Source organism: Gymnodraco acuticeps, unplaced genomic scaffold (genome assembly GCF_902827175.1).
Source record: "Gymnodraco acuticeps unplaced genomic scaffold, fGymAcu1.1, whole genome shotgun sequence".
In the NCBI taxonomy this organism is placed as follows: Eukaryota; Metazoa; Chordata; class Actinopteri; order Perciformes; family Bathydraconidae; genus Gymnodraco; species Gymnodraco acuticeps.
In genome coordinates, this window is record NW_022991435.1 from 628,087 (window position 1) to 645,418 (window position 17,332).

A 17,332-nucleotide genomic window follows, 5' to 3' on the forward strand; every position below is an offset into this window, starting at 1 on the left:
AAATATTAACATTGCACCGTCCTCGGATATATGTTTTTTTACATACAATGTGTCTCCTCTATTTAGCAGACTCGAGAGTTTGGTTGGTCTGTTTTTAAAAAGCGTTAGCAGCAACAGGAATGCATTGGATCAGTGCTGAACGGACAGCTCCCTTGAATGCACCGTCGCTGACTGAATCAACAAAGCAAAGCCTAAAGGAGGGGGAGGGGGAGGAAGGGGGACGTCTGAGAGCTTAGCCTATACTGTACTGTACAACTTATTGAAATAGGGCTGGGATTTAGCTTCAGTCTCCAGTTGCAGTATTGTGTTGCTTACAACGCTGTTGGAAAGGAAAAATAGATGGTCGTGAAGTAATGACAAGTTCATCCATCATTAAAGTCAGCAGAGGTTAGATACAGAGCGGAGTCCGCCATCTCAACACCTCGCTGCGCAGCAGTACTTAAAATCGGGATTCGTTTGGAGAATTGCCAGCAATCCATAATCTTGGTCTTTTCCAGAGTCTCTCTCTCTCTTTCTTTCATCATCTGTCATCTTCATTTATCAACCTTCATCCTTCTCCATTTCCCCCCGTTCTGCTCTTTTCATTGCCGTTCGTCAGTCACTCCATCCTCGCTTCGTGCCGTCGTTATTCTCCTGCAATCCTCGAACATGCACAGCCGACAAGTGCTTCAAATCGGTGATCAAAAATAAAAAGTCTGCAAGACTCGCTCGTGTTTAAACGCCGGGATCAGACTTGTCTGACATCCCCTTCAGGACCTCGTCTATTCGGTCATCCTCGATGACCACTGTGGGGAGAGAGTGGGGAGAGAAGGGGGGATGTTTACTGAGACCATTACAGCAGAGATACAGGATGACATTTATATAATTTCACAGTCAATACTGAGATCGTTGTGTTTTATTGTAAGGTCAAGTGATTCGTATTTACGGCCTAGAGTAAAGGGGGAACACTGAACAACCAAAGCAAGGGTGAACACATTTCTGACAATACTGCAGGTGAATAGATAAATACAAATGAAAGCATTGCAAATCCCCGACCTCGGGTACGCGCATTTGGTGAAGCCAACTCATTCCCGGTAATGGCGACGAGCCAGGCTTTCATCACTACGGTTTCTATTGTTTTGGGAACAGTGCGGGGTGTGTCCTTACGGAGATCATGTCTCGTGCATGCATGTAAACAGACTCGTGCAACAAAGAAGTATTTACCCTGTGTTGCAAATATCTAAATGTAGACTCGAATGTTATGGACACACACAATTTGAATAAAAACTAGATTATACGAATGAGAGCATTATAATAAACTGATTATAAATCATAGCAGATGTTGCATGTTTTCCATCGCCACGTTTACGTCGTTGTGACAAAGTGATATTACACTATCCGTTACCTCGCTTGGCTCTTCCGATCTGTCCAAGCTTTGGGGGTCTTTTCGCCTGCGACCCAGCGAAAAAGGCGCTCGTGTCCTGCAGTCCGCAGCTAAAGGACATCTGACTGACCTCGCTGTCCGCCCCGTAGCCGCTCATTTTCCCCTCGTTGTATGGCAGCACCTCGGACATTGTGGCACGACTCAAGAAGGATCACCAGAGTAAATAAAAAGTAGATGAAAGTCTTCCCCAGTGGCTTTATATTTTCAATAAAGCTTTAGATTCCTTTGTTGGTGCAAGCTGCAGAGGACGGTGTGTTTGTCCTGCTGGATCCTTTCTGAATGTAACTCGGTGTAGATGAGGGGACACCAGCGTCTAAGGTCCGGCTGTTGTTGTGGTCTCTCTGTGGTCTCTGGATGTTTTGCAGCTGCAGGCAGAGTCAACGTGTGTGTGTGTGTGAGAGAGAGAGCTGTGTTCGCCTGTGTTGCTGGCTGCTGTCTGCTGAGGGAAGTGGGAGATCCCGGGATCATAAAGGAAACCCAGGCAGAACGGTGAAGTCATCCATCCGTGTGTGTGTGTGTGTGTGTGTGTGTGTGTGTGTGTGTGTGTGTGTGTGTGTGTGTGTGTGTGTGTGTGTGGTGTGTGTGTGTGTGTGTGTGTGTGTGTGTGTGTGTGTGTGTGTGTGTGTGTGTGTGTGTGTGTGAGAGAGAAAGAAAGAAAAACAGAGAGAGTTAGAGTTAGAGGAGCAAGAGTGACATCTTCAGGTCAATAAATGACATTGCACCAGTGAAGAAGTAACTTTCAGTCAGTTTTTGTGACGCTGGTTTACTGTAGAATAAATCTGCAAATTCACCATTAGGCAATGGTAGAAAACGTGCTCAGATACTCTAATTAAGCAAAAGTACTAATACCACAGTTTAAACGTTCTCTATTACAAGTACAAGTTCTGAGTTCAAAAAGTTAGCCATACTTAAAGGGAACCTACCATGCAAAATGCACTTTGTGATGTATTTTATACATAAGTATGTGTCCCCGGTGCGTCGGGGAACTCACGCAGCGTCAGAAAATAAAACCCTCTCTTTTCCTTCGTACCCAAATATTTTAAAAATGGGGGTCCAACGAGCGGATACAGATTTGCTGCCGATCTGACGTCAAATCGGCAGCGGACCCACAGAAAGTTGCTATCAGAAACAATGCCTGACGTGTTTTGGACGTAATCTCGTCTTTGTTTACATTAGCAAGCCTCGCTAACACTCAGAGCTAACCTGTACTGTAGAGCACGTGTTTAAAAAAAAAAAAAGGAACTCCCCTTGTGATAAACCTGCAAGAGAAAAAGCATTTGAGCTCCATACTGTTTCAGAAATAATCTTTGATGTGGTTTAGAACAGGATGGCGTTTTATCACAGCAGAATTTAACTTTATCTCCGGTAGAATTATTTAAATAAACTAATAATATTATCCTGGTTGTGTTTGTGCGGAAATATATGAATGGTTGATTTCAGCACCACGGACAGAGCCAGTATAAATTCAACATTAGCTGCATTTGAAGTTACGTCATCCTTCTCTTCTGCAGTCTCTGCTACAACATCCCATCCTCACAGCATTATGGTGTCTTATAACATCTCAAATAAAGAGCAGACAGAAGGCCTATTGTTGGACCAAACCTGTGTTAACAACTCGGGCCAGCTGACCTGTCTGTCTGTGCCTCCTGTCTGAAATTGACCACCTGACACTCGTTGAAAGCAGTTCTCCTGGAAAGGCTTATCATTTTTCTGGAGGTTTAATCCAAAAGCCTATTTCCATGCATTGAAAAAACCCAGTCATAAGCAAATGTTGTTATCCAATTCTGATCTTCTCTAACATGGATCCTTCCTCACCTTATGTAAAATGCATCACCGATCATAAACTTCCCCTCCATCTGAAAGTAATCAGCCAGAGGTTCGACTCACAAAGCTCCTCCTGCCCAATAAACTGCTGCCGCCAGCTGTCAACAAGTGGAGCAGTTCATTCACACAGCGATTTAACATGATGTCATCAAACAGTGACACAGTTGGAGGCTGCAGCATTAAATGGCACCAGGGGTTGCTTTGTGTTCAGTGGTTAGGGATATATACTTATGCATGTGTTACGCTGATTTAACGCTGTACCCCTTTCCTTATAATGCCCCGCTTCGTATGCTGAACTCCAGTGAGCTTAAGTACCACCACTACTCTTTTGGTCCGCCTCTGTTAAGTTCCATTGATCTTTCTCAGTCCGCATGCTGTGAGTCTTCCTCCTCGTCCTCCTCCTCCTCATCCGTCGTCCCCTTGTTTTTCTTTCTCCATCCCAGCCTGCCCTTTAGCAGGCAGCAGTCCTTAATAATGACCAGGCACACTCAATCAGTCCCATCATCTCTGACAAGGGCACCCACCCTTAGAGAGAGAGAGTGTGTGCATGTGTCTGTATGTGTGTGGTGTGTGTGTGTGTGTGTGTGTGTGTGTGTGTGTGTGTGTGTGTGTGTGTGTGTGTGTGTGTGTTAATGTGTGTTAGTATGTGTGTTTATGTGTGTGTGTGTGTGTGTGTGTGTGTGTGTGTGTGTGTGTGTGTGTTAATGTGTGTTAGTATGTGTGTTTATGTGTGTGTGTGTGTGTGTGTGTGTGTGTGTGTGTGTGTGTGTGTGTGTGTGTGTGTGTGTGTGTGTGTGTGTGTGTGTGTGCTCTTGAAGCACTGCCTCCAATTATAAATGAATCACTATGCTGAGTCACTTACCCTCTCCCTTCCCTCCCCTCCCCTCGAGCAGGCCAGGCACAGCTGAACTCACACACACACACACACACACACACACACACACACACACACACACACACACACACACACACACACACACACACACACGCACACACCACATACACACACACACACATACACTCGCACACTCGCACAATGTTGAACACACTATGTTCCTCCTTGAGGAACACTACACTAGCTGAGGAAAAAACCCAATAACAAGCGTAGAGCTAAGAGCCACGATCAATGACTTGCTCTTAGGTTGTGTGTGTGTTTTGGAAAAGCTAAAACTGTAAGTAAGAGCACCAAAAGAAAGTGAGGCACCACCATCTGTATTCATGGAGCGAATAACAGTTGTATATCTGCTCTCATCGTCATCAAGATTAATGTTGTTGGTTTTTCAGCATATTGCTCTCTAGATACTGGGGACGTTGGCAGAGCTCCTGCCCTTCAATCAGTGACCACACAGCTGAGGTACAAATGCTCACAGACTCATTCTGCAGCATGTTTAAAATACTACGCACTGCCTGCTGCACCTCCGTCACAGAGGAGGCAAAGCTGGGATCAGGAAAGGTGAGTATATTATATTGTTTAGTACCTTGTTGGTAAAACCTGTGGTTTTATACTCAAAACGATGATCTGGTTATAAAATATTATGATTAAAACAATGCTGATAGGCCATTTAACATAATATGTAGTTTGCCCTTTAAATGCCAATATGTTAACTTTCAATCTGAATACTTGCACCGATAGATATACATATTAAAACACAACAATGTCCGTCTCTTGTCTGCAATATTATAAAGTAATCTTTTGTGTTCGTTAAAATGCATCTTTCAGTATTTTTATGACAACAATGCATCAAGTCAACATGTAAAGTAAAATATGTTGATACTATTGTCAAACCGACAGAATTCTGAACCAACTGTAAGTATCCTCATCTCCATGGAACATTTTTAAGTTTTAATTCTCATTGTTTTGGTCTTACAGCTCACAAATGTACTCATGAAGAAGAAATCTCAGTGATTCATATTTTAGAACCTGATCAGATACATTTAAAACAAAATGTCTGGAAGGCTAAATACTGTGAGAGAAGAGATAAGCAAAGAAACATACCTCTCTGTTTCTAATTTTGGGATCTGTGTCTATTTACTTTTGGTTTCTAAAGGGTAAAAGAATGGAATAGATTGCAATATGCCCTTACCGGATTACCTTACCACCTCAATTGTATCTACAGTCTGGTTGGATTCAGATCCCTGGGCTAGGTGCATCAGCGCTGTTAGAGCCATGCAATTTGCTCAAAGCGAACGGCCAAACAAAACAAAAATCTATATTTCTGATCAGTGTGTGGTTGCCTGTGATACTATCGCTGTCAGCCTTTCCTCAGGGGGGGAGCGCTTGGTTTGTTGATGAGAGGAGAAGCACTGCAGTCACACAACTGTCACAAAGTAGGTCACTTATCCCACGTTTCACTGCATGCCCAAAGCAGATGGGTAACAGCGGTAATTGGCATCAGGAGCTGTGGCACGCTGTGATGGCTCTCTCTCCTGAGATACCGCACCTCTACCTTTCCTCCTGCTGTCTGCTGAGTGCCTGCTAATGCCAAAGTCAAGAAACACCCTGCTGCACCACTACTCCCTGACACGAGCACAAGCCCATAAGGTCATGTGTCAACATTTCAAAGATTTGGAGCCATGCCATTTTCAATGTAACCTTCATTGTTTGTTGAGTACTGCATATAACTGCTGGTGTATGACTTGACGAAAAACTAGATCTTGCTAAATATATTGTTTTGTCTTCATTTGGACAACATTAGTATCCATTTAGCTTTTTGTCTCCTCCTGCTGGCATTAGTTAATGTGATGGTAGAAAGTATTTACTGTAGCTGCTCACAGGCTGAGAAAATGAACCTTTCGCACAAAGGACCATGCTCGGAGGGAGCATCATAGGCTCAGCCAATCCCCTCTTGGATAGAAATGGAAAATCAAGAAAAACTGAAAGTGAGCATTATGTTTCTGTCCCTTTCTAATTGTATATTTTGTACTTTTAATGCTCAATAAAATTATATATTAAAAAAAAGAAGAAAGGGAAAATCAAAGCTTTGTGCATGGAGTTAAAGTGAAAGAGATGCCATTGCCAACAGCCAGGGATGTGCTGAAAGTCCTGGAATCAAACTACAACCAAAAGTAAACTATGTGTCTCAAGGTGATGTTTGCTTCATACAACTCCTTAGAGACAACATACTGTAAGGCAGAAAAAAGATGGACACCACGAGATGCCTGTCCCTTTCAAGGGCAGTGGTCATTATACAGTCCTTATGCAAGAAATAATCAGCAACGGTGATGCAGAGCCATGAAGGAGAGAGTGTTCAGTACATTCCTCATCACAGGGTGTACCACCCCAAGAAGCCAGGCAAACTAAGAGTTGTTTTTGATGCTCAGCAATGCATACAATAGTTGACATTTCACCAAAGGCGAAAATGCCAACCTTATTATGGCTTGAAAGGAAAAGTCAGCAGCTGACTGAAGTCAATAAGATTCATCCTGTCATAACCAGGAACATCTGTACAAATTACAATTCAGTGTGGACCAACGGACTGACATTTCCATTCCTGAAAACTCCATACACTTAGCAATAATACAAGTAATGATAATAGCTAGCAATGATAATAGCTAGCAATGATAATAGCTAGCAATGATAATAGCTAGCAATGATAATAGCTATCCATGCTAACGCTGCCATGACATCTCTCTATTTGAAACGGGCACTCCTAATACATTTTTAACTTACTTAACTACTAGTGTCTGCAGCCTCATCACCACAAATATGGGTCTACACCCATGAAGCAGAAACCATTAGAGAATAATCATATCATTGTTAATTATTAAATAATTGTTTGTCAGCTATCGGAATAGATTAAACAGGATAGCATGGCCTACATTAATTGCATGTGACTTCGAATTCATCCACTGAAGCCAGTGTCTTCCCTCACTGTCAGCCAGCACAGTGTCTCACTAACTCAAGTGAAGAAAGATGGACATCTAGTGGTAGAGGCACTCTCGTATCATCATTTACACAAACTGAAATCCACTAAGCCTGGAGTAGTTCGTAGTTCATATTTTTAGAACTTGTATCTCTATATGAACAGTGCATACATTACAGTATTTCCCATTGTATTTCCCCTCTCCAAAGACCCATGTGAAACTATTCCCATTATTTTTTGCTGTAAAATATTTTTATCTTTTTGTATTTATTAATTGAACTGAACTGATCCAATCAAATGACACTGCTCCCCCATGCCCTCAGAGGTCTGCGGGTGCTACAGTAATAGTCTGCTCCCCCAGAGCCACAGCTGCTGTTCTGCTGAGAGACCTCATGAAGAATTTGTCAAAGTGAACCCTTCTGACCGCTGGGGAAGATTTATGAGATCCTGTGTCTCCCACCTGCTCCTTTTTTCACGCCCACTCAGGCCTTAAGCCACACTCTTTACCTCGCAATACAACCACAAGCACACAAGTTGTTCCCTTTCTGTTCGAAAAGAGAAACAAAAGGTGGCTTTTCATCTACCCGCCATGCTCCAAATCCTCGTAATGCTTTTTAGAGATGACAGAAATAGTAAGCTTGATGACTCACTACACCCAAGTCTTTTCAGGCACCAGGTGCTGTCAACAAGCATGTGTGCCTCATGGAGAAATAATAAGACCCATCATGAATTCATCAAGTCCTGTGGAACACGTGTATCTATTGAGATATGAACTACTTTCCTAATGTTTAAGAAGAGCAGACGTTTGATGTAACAGCTGCAGCTCAGCGGATCATTAAGAGACGCCGAACATTGAGTCATATAAGATCATTATACAGACTGAGCATCATGCAGCACGTTATGGTTGTATGGTCGCATGGACCTGTACATAAGGATGAACTAAGTTGTTTCAAAACATTCCTAAAACAAAATGGGATCCGCAATTTTGACAAATGGTGATACAGGCCGTTTCTCAATCGCGAGTACACATGCTGCAGAGCAACTATTTCAAGTATTCTACGTCAGAGTGGCGCAGAATGCTGGGCATTTAACATGCATTTAAAACAGTCCTTCGGCGCCACTCGATGACGCAGAATACTTGAAATAGTTGCTCTGCAGCAGTTTTACTTGCGATTGAGAAACGGCCTCTGACAATAAGGAAGACATGCTACACAAATTGTACAGAGTGATTCTTTATTAAATATGTTTCAAAAGCCACCATTTTACACATTTCCTGTCATTAAGTCATTAGCTTCGTCTTGGCACTAAATATATGTAACTTTCTAAGACTCAAATGTGAAAGTGGTTGAAATACAAGCTTACTTCTTCTGAACAGTCTCAAGTCATCCAGACAAACAGTTAAATCGCTCTTTAGACCGCAGCCACCATATAAATTACCAGAATAAGGCACAGAACAATTATGTAGGAAAATAAACATCTATTGTTCACACATTTACACCCACCCCCCATCACATTTGTTCTTAATTAATGATAAAATACCTAACTGAAAGTCGTAACAATTCACCTTTTTTATTACATACAATCCCATCATGACATTATTCTTTACAGTAATGTGAATTTCAAAGCGTAGCTCTTTTTTAGGTGTGAGTGCAGCACTTAAAGGAGTTAAGCTGACAGTTTGTGTGTTGCTGAAGCTCCACTGAGGTCATGTGATCACAGTTGCCTCAAACATGGTAGAGAGGCACCACCCTGCTTATGCTCTGTCTACAAATAGGGCAGCGGGGCTGGGGGAGAGCCTGGTAGCAGCTGTAGCAGCAGCACACGTGCCCACACTCCAACAGAATACAGTTACGTGGCTGAGTAAGGCAGATCACACAGGCGTTCTCTAAGTGCTCCTCTTCCTCGATGGCCTCGTGTCCGGCTACTGGAGCACGGGCTCTTGGGTTTTCAGCCCGCAGTCTGTCAAATTCCCTCCTCTCCTTCTCCCTCTGCCAGTGTACTTTGAGTTGATTGTAGTAGCGTCGGCCCAACCAGAGTAGCACCCCTGCCCCCGCCACAGCAGAGGCGATGGCGAGCCCCTTCCACCAACCAGCTGTGCTCTCCTGCTCCCCCAGCAGGGTGTCAAAGTCTGTAATGCTCAAGAAATACTCTGAGCCGTTAGAAGGGGGTCTGAGATTCAGGGTGCCGTCAGTGTCCAGTATCAACTCACCCACACCAGTTAGAGTTGCGCCCACCTGGAAAACATTTGTGAAACGAAGATCAGTTAAATCAGTTGTATTAGTATACTTTGTGAAGTGAATAAAAGATAAGATAAGATGGAACCTGATCTATCCCTGTGGGGAAATTCAGGCGTTTATAGCAGCAACAGTGTCAGAAAGAAAAACAGGATTCACAAGGTAAAAATAAAGATAAAATAGAATAAAAGTTAAAATAATAAAAGCAAAGATAAAGTAACTATTGAAACAAGATATTACAAGTTGAGCATTTGTATGAACATGTTCAATATATTTACATAAGTGTTCAGATGTGAGTGCAGGGTAAAGTCTTGTAAAGACAGTGCAGTTGTTATGTATGTACAGTCCTGGTTACTATTTGTGGGTGACATCACTTTACTATTGAGTACTAGAAGTTCACCGTGGTATTTTACTTACTTTGAGCATTTCTTCTGTCTCCAGCTGCCCTTTAAGCTTCTCCCCGCTGAGGTATTGTCCTATGATGTCACTGAAGCCGTAGTTGACCTGGTGAAACTTCTCGTGGGTGGTCTCCATGTGCACACCGGAGGCCTGCATAGGGCACAGCACTCTGACAGCCGTATCATCTGATCCCACTAATACAAAGGGCACTGCAGTCACTCTTTGGTGCAAGACCCGCTCACTGTCCGTCCTGCAACAGGCGAAGAATAACAGATATTTTATGTCAATACACATGAGAATCAAGACAAAATATTGTTAACATGATGCACTTCAATTTTGGGTTGCATTTTGATTCATGTTTACATAAATAAACAAATACATCTGAAGTGACATCACTAAATGATGTCAGGAATTATGTCTTGAATGTTGTTGTATTATTGTTGTATTATTGTTGTATTGTTTTAAGTGTCGGACCCCAGGAAGAGTAGCTTTTGTCAAGAGCAAAAGCTAATGGGGATCCTTAATAAACATAAACTAAATATTCTGATATTGGGCTAATTGAAAGCCTGCGGTACAAGCTGCTTTGTGGAATTTGAAAGCAGTGAAGGGTCTAAAGCAGGGGTGTCCAAACTTTTTTCACCGAGGGCCACATACAGAAAAATACGAATGGCTGGGCCCCTCACTCGAGGTGAAGTTAATTGCCTCATAAATTAAGTTATAAATTAGCAAAATCAATTAAATGTGGGTAAATTATTCTTGATACTTGAAAATGCTTTAAGAAAAAAAAACAGCCTACATCACAGCTCTCCAGAGGGTTTACTTTATTTTGTTAGCAGCTCATCCCTTAAAGCAGAAGCCTCAGATTGCTTATAAAAAGAGGAAATATGAAGGGTAGATTTCAAGCGTAAATAAGTTATTGGGCTTTTTTCTTTTCAACTTAAATTTGTTAGAAAATGTTTTCAACTTGAAAAAACGGTGCTTACTAACACATGAATACTGTTTAATATATGTGTACGTATATATTGAAAATATAAGACAAGCCCAAGTTTAATTTGTGGGCCATATTCCATTATACCTTTTGAATTTCCTGAGGGCTGATTCAATATGGGCCGTAGTTTTGACACCCCTGGTCTAAAGCCATGTCGAAGTTACTATAATTAAATGTTTCAAATATTGACATCATCATCACCTAAGATGCTCTTACAAGTGTGAATCTGTGATATTTCTGAAATTCTTTTAATTAATAACACGAACTTGCCAGAAAAGGCAAAGAATATATAGATGCAGTATGAATAGCTCGTAATAGCCCTCAACCAAACCCACAGGCTTTCAATCAGGGGCCAAGATGTCTTATCTATCTTGTGTAGCTAATGTCAGAGGCAGCAATCAGGTTTGGGTCCTACTGCAAAAGCCACGTGGTTAAAAGTAACTTAACCCCAGATTAAAATCGGGCTTGCCCTGACAACTAATAGAACATTTTCCCACACCATGCACAGCAGTGATGTACCATGACGTTATAGAACCACTCTTCACAGCTGGGTTCCAGAAACGCAAACCTTTCAAAGCAGAGGCTAGTGCAGAAATATGTTTTTCCTCCTTCTTAAATTGGGAGTGGACGTACTATTTAAGGCACATACCACCTCAGAGGAATGTGCCTGGTTGTATTCCAACCACAAACCTTTGTTGCATGTCAAACATCTAAACTGTCCACTATAAAATAGAGGAGTGATGATGCCACAAAAATGTATGGAACCATAATGCTGCTAATATTGTATTGATGGATGTCTCACCAAGTGCGTGACAGGCTGTTCCACACAAGCCTGTGTTCTCTCAGCAAGACCTTCTGCAACACTCCAAGTATTTCTTTTTGGAAGGAGCTGGTCAGAGGCTCGCCTACCGGTTGCACAGCACCTACGATGTATACACACACCTGTTAGAGTATACGATATGTTTTCAAGTGTTCAGCTCTTGTCAGAGTCAACTCATGTTTACCTTCAATGACAGCATATTGTAGACATGCTCCTGGAGTAACTTTCAGAATGTCTTTGAGTTTTCCGTCTATAGTGAAGTGAGGAGCATCCTGACAACATGAGACACAAACACTTAGGAAGGAAACTTGAAGGTTTAAAAAAACAAAAATCAGTAGAAGCCATGACCATCACCTAATGGTTTACAAGATGGGAAAAAATGAAACAAAACGGTTTCCCCCACACAAAATGATACTTTGTCTCCAGCCTTTGCGTTTTCTTTTCAATGTATGCAAGGTTTACTTCCTTCTTCTTACTACAAAGTTATTTGGAACTTTGTAGGTTGCAAGTAGACATGTTCTCAGTCACAAGCCCAATAAAATAAAAAGTATAAGAAGAAGACAAGAAGATTGCCCTCCACTAAATAGGATATATCTATCTGTGTGTGTGAAAGCTGACTCTTTTTTTTTACATGGTTTTGGAACTAATCCCAATTATTTGAAAGGCTTTGACAGCATGAAGACTACAAATGCATTATCAAAACAATATATGAAAGGTTCTGTCAATCACAGATGGACCACAACTAACTTCGAGTTTATCTAGCGTTGTCCGGCTCTTCTTGTAGAGACAGTAGCAGATGCCTGAGAGGGCCAGGCTGGCCCCGAGACACACTGCCTCTGAGACCTTCACAGGAAACTCCTCCATTCCCTCTGAGTCTCCTCACTGCAGACCTGCAGGAATACATGATATTTAAGAAGATCAAATATAATCTATTTTGTTTCCTGTATATCAGTGATGACAACAAATGACTTAATGAAGTAAAGTCTCCTCAGTTGATGATCATGGAACTTGGGTTAACCTCGTTTATGTTTCAGCTTCAGCTGTTGACATTCAAAATCTGAGTAATTCAGATGTATAGAGTATTTTTTAAAGATTCTGGAAATACATTAACACAATGTTGTTTTAAGACAACCTGATTTCTTTAAACGAGGCCAGTTGTTTGTTTCGGTTCATATTGCTTATAAGGGAAATGAAGACCCATTAACTTCTCTTTAATTATTTTACAGCTAACACCATCAATATGACTCAAACTGTAACTAGTTGTCAACAGTAACAAGCCACTTGTTACATAACGTATTTCAGTGGGATTATTATCTTTGTAATAATGGTAAGCTAAAGTTAGCTATAAGGCAGCAGTTTTGACCTCTAGACGTTGTTTAAACAACCGTATCGTTAGCTTACTATATGTTCACAAATATTAAATGCCTAAAGGTATATATTTTTTAATTGTCAAGTACGATTTATTATAATATCAGTTGTTTTTACCTGTCAGAAAATTGAAGTCCTAGCTTGACATTTTCGGCTGAGCTATGTTGTCCACGTCACGTGACCCTATGTGATGAACGCTGCGTGATGACGTACACATTGCGACGTCTCTCCACGTCTCTCGAGTCTCTCCTTCGCTAGTGAGCTACTCGCTACGCCGCCGAGATGGCAGGAGGTGTGCGAAGAAAGTCTCCCGGTTCCCCTTCCCCCCTGTGGGGGAAACTCCACACACTGTGGCAGGACAAACATTTGGTCCTGTTCAAGACGCAATACACTCTACTGGTCGTTTCAGTTTTGTGGTTTCTAGAGATCGGTTTCAATGCGTGGGTCATACAGAAAGTAGCATGTAAGTAGCTGCTCTGTGCGGCTAGTTAGCATGCTCTGGTGCTTTGTTATGTTTCTTAACGTATGTAAACGCTAAGTAGCTAGCATTAGCAAACCCACTAACTTCGACTACCACCTGTCAAAGGGAATTTACTGCCCTTGCATGACCACATGTCTGCTCAAGTGTTAAATATCGTTCATTATTTCCCGCAACTTCTTGCTAAAATTGTATGCAGCAAACTATTGTTAATGACAATACTCTTAATTTAATTTAAATGTGTAACGCTACTTATACCGTTAGACCGTTACACATAAAGTCCAAGCATTAGTATGTACCCCAGGTCATTGATTTTATTGACAAATGTAGCTTACTTCTTAATCTAACGTAATGCTGTAAGATTCTCATGCTGAACTGTCATAAAATAAATGAAATCACCATGTTATCTTATTATTGTTTTTTTGCATTAATCAAAACATGTTTATTCTAGAAATGTACATGCAAATAAATATACAAATAACCACAGCACAGCACTAACAGCAACTTTCCCCATCTTTTATGATCCCTGATGTATTATATTTACCACAGACACTGAGATAGACTGGAAAGCCTACATGGATGAGGTGGAGGGAGTCATCAATGGTACCTACGACTACACCAAGCTTAAAGGAGACACCGGCCCCTTGGTGTGAGTTTAAACGTTTTTAATTATGTAGAGTTCTCCAACTTGTTAGTATGAGTGCAGTATAACTTAGCACCTTGTTGTTGCAGGTACCCGGCTGGCTTTGTCTACATCTTTACAGTTCTCTACTACATCACAAGCCATGGGGTGAACATCCGCCTTGCGCAGTACCTTTTTGCTGCTTTCTACCTCATCACACTGCTGCTGGTCTTCAGGATCTACCACCGCACTAAGAAGGTCAGTCTGTGACAACATCCTCAGGTACAATGTGGCATGATAACATTGTCTGCGATACACCACTGAACTGTACTGTGTTTGCTAAATAGGCCGTTTATATTGTATGAGTTGTATTGTATACTCTGTACTTATGTATTCTGTTTCCAAATAGTTTCCTTCTAAAATGCCTCTGATGTAATTTTCTGCCTTAAAGACATGGTATTTTTTTTTCTTGGAATTTCCCCAGGTTCCTCCCTACGTGTTCTTCTTTGTGTGCTGTGCTTCTTATCGGATCCACTCCATCTTTGTGCTGCGTCTCTTTAATGATCCTGTGGCCATGATGCTGCTGTTTGGAGCCATCAACCTCTTCATGGATGGAAACTGGACTCTGGGTTGCGCCCTTTACAGGCAAGTGTCCACTGCTTCACAGCACAATGCAACTCTTATGTGTTTGGCTTTCTCGGGATGAAGTGTCACATATCTTTGTGAAACTTATATCAGATTGTGTCTTTTTTACATTATGAAATTACAACTTCATCTTTCTCTCTTTCTGACAGTTTAGCAGTGTCTGTGAAAATGAATGTGCTCCTTTTTGCTCCGGGACTACTTTTCCTCCTCATATCTGAGTTTGGCCTAATCAGGACAATTCCCAAGCTTTCTCTCTGTGCGGGCATCCAGGTAAGATATCCTTAAAACCAGGCAAGCTTTATCATTACAAAAATGTAATGTTGTCCACTATCGCCGAGCATCATTTATAAATGAATCTGTCTGCAGCTTTTGCTGGGACTGCCTTTCCTCCTGGAGAATCCTGTGGGTTATATGAGCCAGGCGTTTGATCTTGGCCGTCAGTTTATGTTCAAATGGACGGTCAACTGGCGCTTCCTGCCAGAATGGCTCTTCTTGGATCGGTACTTCCACCTAATCCTGCTGGCTTCCCACCTGCTCGCCCTGCTGCTCTTCGCTCTCCGTCGTTGGAAGAGGTGAGACAGAGGTTACTGTTGGTATTATAGATATGAACTTGAATAAATCAGTGGTAAAGTCGTGCCAGTTTTTCTCTCCCCTACGTAGCAAGAGTTGATCCCAGGGAGTGAAATTAACACAATTTTATTTCAAGTGTAAATATATATATATTTATTTCTTTTTTGTAACCAGGCCAGGAGAAAGCATCTTTGATCTCCTCAAGGATCCCAGCAAGCGGAAAGCCCCCCGCTCAGAAAACCACTGTTGATCATATCCTTTTTTCGCATTTGGTTTAGCTTCTATCTGTAGAATATTTATCCTCAAAGGATACATTAGGTTTTGTCAGGAAACCGTTTAATTTCTCCTAGTAGATGTCAATGAATTGATTTGCTAAAATGTCTACAATATATCGGTGAGAGAGTAATTAAAGGATGTTCCTAGTATACAACAGCTGCTGTGTGAAACCTTGACAGATGATCACAGATGGTTCTGATTCTGTTCACATCTAACTTCATTGGCATGTGCTTCAGCCGTTCGTTGCACTACCAGTTTTACGTCTGGTACTTCCACACGCTGCCCTTCCTGCTCTGGAGCGGAGGAGTCAAGAAGCTGGCCCACCTGCTCAGGTAAGAGAGTCTAAACTAATGCGGCTTACATTATTGGAATTGTATCGAAAATGCAATCTGGACCAAATCAAATATAATATTTGGTAAAGGCAACATATGTGAAAGTATCATTGCTCATTAAGTATTTTGGTAACGTCCAGGCCTACAAACTAGTGTGAAATCCTTGTTTCGTATAAATCCCATTAACATTTTAATATATTTTTAATGGAACTGATGTTTTCAAAAATGGTCAATCCTCTAATATCACAAATCATACCACAATAACAAATATCATGCTGCCCGGTCTAAAGCAAATCAGACCTCACCTCACTGCTGCTACTCTGTTTCTTCTTGCACAATAATTATGAATACTATTTTAATATTTTATATATATTTGTGTTGCATTGTTGGTGGAGCCTGGGAACCCTTTCATTGTATATCTACACTGTAGCTGTTTATATGACAATAAAGCCTTTAAACTAAATGCTAAACTAAAAGTTACATTTCTGATTATGTGTACACCTATAGCACACAGTCACTCATACATTAATGCCATATTGTTTTCCTCCTCAGGGTACTGATCCTGGGTCTGATTGAGCTTTCCTGGAACACCTACCCCTCTACTATCGGCAGCTCCGCCGCCCTCCACGTCTGTCACCTCATCATCCTCCTGTGTCTGTGGCTGGCCCCTCCGCTGCCCTCAGCCCCACCGGCAGAAACAGAAGAACCAACACCCGAGAAGGACAAAGGCCAGTGAGCTGCGGGCTGATCGGACCGGATGTCGTACATGGTCCAATCAGCTCCTCTCCTCTCTTTGGTCCTCACAACACCGGTGCAGAGGGAGGTCACTGTGACAGACTGTGTTTTTAAGTGAATACAAGGAGCCATTCAAAGCTTCTCGTCTCAGTTCACTGCTAAAGGTGAACGAAGCTAAAGTGTGGGTGCTGCACACAGACACCTACATGATGAAGTAGTTCCTTGCAGTTGAAGAGATGAAAAGAAAATATGGATCTCAGGTTTAATTTTCAGACACATTTTAGGAATCGTGGAGTCGAATTTGAGGAGGACATTTTGAATGTTTTGAGAGAATTTGTTACATACTAGGCTTTATTTCTACAAATTATGTTAAAACTACACATTGCCAAATCTTTAATCTGGTTTTCTAATGCTCTTGTACGTGGTATAAGAATGCAGTAGATTAATATTTGTGTATCATTTATATAAAAGTAATATGATACAGAACTTGAATATCGCCACAAAAGCTTTAATTTAATTTAATACAGGGCAAGAGTTTGTTTTCCCCACCACAAGGCCACATTGTTTTTTCATAGATATACAAGCTTTAAGACAATCATGGCACTTTGTCAGATTGGTGATGTAATGGATTCATCTTCTGTTGTAATGGTTCACTGCTGCACTCAAAAGCACATAGGTTGTTTTAATGTGAACAAAATGGCAGACTGAGCAAGAGTGTGACATTTTATATTAAACAGAGATGCCACTTAACATTG

General features: G+C 41.5%; 3 protein-coding genes across 3 annotated transcripts; 1 reads left to right on the forward strand and 2 right to left on the reverse strand.

Moving 5' to 3' along the window:
- Positions 1-560: 560 nt before the first annotated feature.
- On the reverse strand, positions 561-1,922 carry camk2n1a (calcium/calmodulin-dependent protein kinase II inhibitor 1a). Its single transcript, XM_034196128.1, has 2 exons — positions 1,385-1,922; positions 561-785 (listed from the first exon to the last, which is right to left on the reverse strand). Exons 1-2 carry the CDS (start codon positions 1,551-1,553, stop codon positions 715-717), a joined length of 240 nt encoding a protein of 79 aa, XP_034052019.1. The 5' UTR covers positions 1,554-1,922; the 3' UTR covers positions 561-714.
- A 6,404-nt stretch (positions 1,923-8,326) lies between these two features.
- On the reverse strand, positions 8,327-13,128 carry mul1a (mitochondrial E3 ubiquitin protein ligase 1a). The gene is made up of 6 exons (XM_034196123.1): positions 13,037-13,128; positions 12,299-12,441; positions 11,736-11,823; positions 11,534-11,654; positions 9,762-9,993; positions 8,327-9,344 (listed from the first exon to the last, which is right to left on the reverse strand). Exons 2-6 carry the CDS (start codon positions 12,413-12,415, stop codon positions 8,835-8,837), a joined length of 1,068 nt encoding a protein of 355 aa, XP_034052014.1. The 5' UTR covers positions 12,416-12,441; positions 13,037-13,128; the 3' UTR covers positions 8,327-8,834.
- A 62-nt stretch (positions 13,129-13,190) lies between these two features.
- On the forward strand, positions 13,191-17,327 carry alg3 (ALG3 alpha-1,3- mannosyltransferase). Its single transcript, XM_034196124.1, is given in 10 exon segments — positions 13,191-13,382; positions 13,947-14,046; positions 14,130-14,277; positions 14,504-14,664; positions 14,814-14,934; positions 15,031-15,236; positions 15,409-15,460; positions 15,462-15,486; positions 15,698-15,842; positions 16,395-17,327. Coding segments are annotated over 10 exon segments (1,323 nt in total). The 5' UTR covers positions 13,191-13,201; the 3' UTR covers positions 16,579-17,327.
- Positions 17,328-17,332: the final 5 nt, after the last annotated feature.